Here is a 5302-nt window from a genome sequence, read left to right on the forward strand (position 1 = left end):
TTCAGATTCAACATATATTTTTGAATTTTTAGACAAAGAATTTGAAATATCTATGAGTTATAAACGCTATAAGGGATAAAATAGAAGGCATGCAAAAATTAATGGATGGAGAGAAGGAAGCTCGAAAAATGAGAAAAATGAAATGTTAGAAATCAAAGACAATGTATAAGAAATAAAGAATGCCTTTAATGCCTCAGTTGACTGGGCACGGACACAGGAAAATGTCAATGAAATTAAAAATAGGTCAATAGAAACGTCTCAAACAGAAATGAAAGAGAAAATCAATAATAATAATAATATATAGCATTTAACTACCAGGGCTTCCCTGCTGGCTCAGACGGTAAGCGTCTGCCTGCAATGTGGGAGACCCGGGTTCAATCCCTGGGTTGGGAAGATCCCCTGGAGAAGGAATGGAAACCCACTCCAGTACTCTTGCCTGGAAAATTCCATGGACTGAGGAGCCTGGTAGGCTACAGTCCCATGGGGTCGCAAAGAGTCAGACACAACTGAGCGACTTCACTTTCACTTCCCTAGCATTTAAGAACTGTGAATTTAAATTGTGTATTATACATGGAATAGAAATGCCAAGAGAAGAAACAGAGAACAGAGAAGGAAAAAAAAAAATTGAAGTGATAGTGGTTGAGGAATTTTGAATGTTACTGCACACACTGAATTATATATCCATGAAGCTCAAAGTATAACAAGCAGGGTAAAATCCTCCCAAAACTACACCTAGACATATTATATTCAAATTATAGAAAACAAAAGACAAATAGAAAATCTTGACAGAAGCTAGAGGGAAAACAGGCACTTAAACTATAGAGAGAAAAAGGTGAGAATGATGGTGAACTTCTTTTCAGAAATCATGCAAGTTTGACGTAAGTGAAGTGAACTATTTTAAATGTTGAAAGAAAATATGAAAACCACCAACCTAGAATTATATGTCAGCAAAATTATCCTTCAAAAGTGAAGGAGAAACTTTTGATCATTTCCATCATATAAAGACCTTAGAGGTCATCACCTGATGTCTCAAACAAGAAATGGGATGAAAGGAAATGAATTGGTGACTCTCCAAGATGCATCAGAAATCAAAAGACAAACTCCTGCCTCAAAATCTGTAGAGGCAGGCAAGTACACAGAGAATTTCAGAGAAGAATAAAAAGTAATAATAATGACAACAATAATAGAAATACTACCACTAAGCAAGTAAGAGTGGGAACACTGATACGGCAGTTTTGATGAGTTACTGACAGTTGGGTGTGGATTAACTGCTTGCTAATCCTACAGGCAGAGGAGCTACAGTCCGTAGGGTCACAAAGAGTCAGACAGGACTGAATGGACTGAGCTCGCAAGTCACTTCAGTCATGCCTGACTTTTTGCAACCCCGTGGACCATAACCTGCCCGTCTCCTCTGTCCATGAGATTCTTCAGGCAAAGATACTGGAGTGGGTTGCCATTTCCTGCCCCAGGGATCTTCCCAATCCAGGGAGCGAATCCATGTCGCTTATGTCTCCTGCACTGGCAGGAGGGTTCTTCACCACTAGTGCCACTTGAGAAGCTCAATAAGAGATAAAAATTTTCACGAGTCTGGGCAGAGGGGAGGGACTTCTCAACATTCATGGGTTTTACCTGCAGGATTCTCACCAGGCTTTCATGATAAACATTGGAGAAAGCCTAAACTCATATTTTGGGCAGCAAAAGGAGAAATGTTCCATTTTTTAAACATTGTCAGAGAATTAATAAAAACAAACTACTCTGCAAGAAAAACTATTTTACCACTGTTTTATCTGACCTGGGGGAAAGGCAATTAACTGCAATATACTCTACTAATGCATTTCGTATTAGGGGAGAGGATAATACATGAAACTAGAGGGAAGTATAGTCTTTGGCACTTACCGCTACATCAAACCTTAAACATAAGCCAGCTCATAGGTAGATTAACATAAATTTTCATGCTAAAAGTTGAAAAACATCAATTACTACTACCTGATGTAAAATTGTGAAGCATGCTAAAAGGCAAAAACAGAAGAAAAAACAAACCCCAAAACTGTAATATGAAGAGATAAGACAAGAATCAGATATAGAATGAGATATGGCACAGTTTTTGAATTAACAGAACATAAATTTAGCGTCACCGACTGGATGGACATGAGTTTGAGTAAACTCCGGGAGTTGGTGATGGACAGGGAGGCCTGGCGTGCTGTGATTCATGGGATCTCAAGGAGTTGGACATGACTGAGTGACTGAACTGAACTGAACTGACTGACTGAAAGTTAAAGTAATTATGATTAATATATTAAGGGATCTAATAGAAAAACTAGATAGTATGCACTAGCATATGAATAATGTATGCATACAGATGAAGCATTTAAGAAGTAAACAAAAATAAATGCTAGAAATAAAAAAACACAGTAACAGAGATAAAGAATGCCTTTAACGGACTCATTTTATTAAATCATACACAACCAAGAAAAAAGTTGATGAGTTTGAACAATTACTACAGAAACTTCCCAAATTAAAGTATAAAGACTGTAATTTAACATATGAAAACAGAATACTGAAGAACTATAGAATAATTACAAAACATGTAATGTGTTGGTAATAGGAATAATAGAAGAAAGAGAAAAAAGTAGCAGAAGAAATATTTGAATTAATAATGATTGAGAAATTTTCTAAAATAAATGTAAAACACCAAACCATAGATCTAGGTGGCTTAGAGAAACAAAGCAGGATAGATACCAAAAGGTCTACATCTAGCCGTATCATATTCAAACTTCAAGGGGGGAAATAAAAACAAAGAGAAAATCTTGAAATAAGCCATATATTAAAGAGGAGAGAGCTTTCCTCTAGAGGGAAAGAATAAAGATTATATCTAGCTTCCTATCAGAAAACATGCATACCAGAAGAGAGTGAAGTGAAATATGGAGAGTGCGGAAGAAAGAAAGAGGCCAAAAACCTAGAATTCTATACCCAACACATTCCTTCAAATTTGTTGCAAGCAAGACATGTTAGGACAAGTTCTTCAGAGAGAAAAAAATTATATAGGTCAGAAACTTGAAACTTTATAAAGATAGGAAGAACACAGGAAAGGGATAAGGAGAGGTAAAAGTAAAACCTTTCTAATTTTATTTCTTATCAAAGCATTTAATAAAAAAAAGAATAATAGGAGCAACAATGTATTAGGTGATTATACCACATGGCTAAATAAAATTAATGACAGTGATATTATAAAGGACAGGAGGAGAAAATTGGGAACTTATACTGGATATTCCTGTACTACCCATGACATTATATAATTTTATTTGAAAGGGGATTTATTTTAGTTATAAATGTATATTACACACTCTTGGAGAATAAATGATATGTAAAAGAAGAGATAAAACAGATTCATATGAAATTCTCAGTTAAAACTAGAGAAGTCAAAACAAGAGAGGGACAACTAATAACAACAGGTGCAAACAACAGAAAACAGAATCTATATCAACGCTTTAAACATGAATGGTCTAAATACTCCAATTAAAATACAGAGACTGTGAGAATGATTATAAAATAAGATCTTACTGTATGTCCTCTATGCTAAAGATACTATAGACTAAAAGTAAAGAGCTATGGAATAGCACACGATGCAAATATCATTTTTTTAAAGTTGTAGTAATTCTGAATTGTAGAATAAAATGTTTCCACTTTGGAAAATAGTTTGGCAGCTTCCAGCAAAGTTAAACATCATCTTACAATATAATGTAGCAAGTGGACATGTCGATATTTATCCAGTTGCTTTCAAAACCAATTTTCACACAAAAGCCTGTGCATGGAAATTTGAAGTAGCTTTATTCATAACTGCCAAAACCTGGAAGGAATCAAGATATCCTTTAAGAAATAGATAAGTAACTGTCACATTTATACAATGGACTATTATTAAACAATATAACTATGAGCTATCATATCATAAAAATTAATGGGTCAATCTTAAAAGTATATTGCTAAAATAAGAAATCTAAAAAGACTAAATATTGTAAGATACCAAATAAATGACATTCTGAAAAGGGAAAAATTGGAGACAGTTAAAAAGACTAAATATTCTTTTCCGGTAAGCGGCCTGAGCTGACCATTAAAAATGGTGCGCTATTCACTCGACCCAGAAAACCCCACAAAATCATGCAAATCAAGAGGTTCAAATCTTCGTGTTCACTTTAAGAACACTCGTGAGACTGCCCAGGCCATAAAGGGTATGCATATCCGAAAAGCCACCAAGTATCTGAAGGATGTCACTTTAAAGAAGCAATGTGTGCCATTCCGTCGTTACAATGGTGGAGTTGGTAGGTGTGCACAGGCCAAACAGTGGGGCTGGACGCAGGGTCAGTGGCCCAAAAAGAGTGCTGAATTTTTACTACACATGCTCAAAAATGCAGAGAGTAATGCTGAAGTTAAGGGCTTAGATGTAGATTCTCTGGTCATTGAGCACATCCAAGTGAACAAAGCCCCCAAGATGCGGCACAGGACTTACAGAGCTCACGGTCGGATCAACCCCTACATGAGCTCTCCCTGCCACATTGAGATGATCCTTACTGAAAAAGAACAGATTGTTCCTAAACCAGAAGAGGAGGTTGCACAGAAGAAAAAGATATCCCAGAAGAAACTGAAGAAACAAAAACTTATGGCCCGGGAATAAATGCCGCAGGAAATAAATGCAAATAAAAGTAAAAAAAAAAAAAAAAGACTAAATATTGTATGATACCAATTATATGACATTCTGAAAAGGGCAAAACTGGAGACAATACAAATATCAGCAGCAGTCAGAGATCAAGGGAGAGAAAAGGAAGAGTGATCAAGTGGATCACAGGGTACATTTTCTGCTGGTGACACTATATGATGCCGTAACAGTGGAGCCTATCATGGTGCCGTAACAGTCAAGAACCACAGCACAAAGTGTGCACTTCAATGCATATAATTAAAATGTATATAATCTAAATATAGCTCTTAAACGTGGGAAATTCTAGGATGGACTATGTAGTATGAAGAAAACAGTTACTGGTGTGTGAAAAAGCCTCACTGAAGAAAGTGGAAAAAAATACGTTGGCCTGACTAATGCTGGAAGAAACTAGAATCTGTAAGACTAAAGGAACTACACAAAAGTAGTAGAAGTTGCTTCCAAGCTGGTCCAAGTTAACAATATGCTGCTTTGCATGTACACTGGAATTAAACCTTTAAATAAATGGACGCCTGGTGATACGAACCAGATTTCTCCCTCTTTTAGTGGGAATTAAACATGACCAAAGAAGGAATGTATAATAATCTTTGTGAT

At 36.0% G+C, this 5302-nt stretch overlaps 1 protein-coding gene across 1 annotated transcript; it reads left to right on the forward strand.

The window, feature by feature from the left end:
• Positions 1-4085: 4085 nt before the first annotated feature.
• On the forward strand, positions 4086-4670 carry LOC122674245 (60S ribosomal protein L17-like). The gene has a single exon (XM_043872429.1). It carries the CDS (start codon positions 4115-4117, stop codon positions 4667-4669), a length of 555 nt encoding a protein of 184 aa, XP_043728364.1. The 5' UTR covers positions 4086-4114; the 3' UTR covers position 4670.
• Positions 4671-5302: the final 632 nt, after the last annotated feature.

The sequence above is a fragment of the Cervus elaphus genome, chromosome 18, assembly GCF_910594005.1.
Source record: "Cervus elaphus chromosome 18, mCerEla1.1, whole genome shotgun sequence".
Classification (NCBI taxonomy): domain Eukaryota; kingdom Metazoa; phylum Chordata; class Mammalia; order Artiodactyla; family Cervidae; genus Cervus; species Cervus elaphus.

Bases quoted from the DNA above. Each gene is read 5' to 3' on its own strand.
- LOC122674245 (XM_043872429.1), top strand. From the start codon at position 4,115: ATGGTGCGCTATTCACTCGACCCAGAAAACCCCACAAAATCATGCAAA.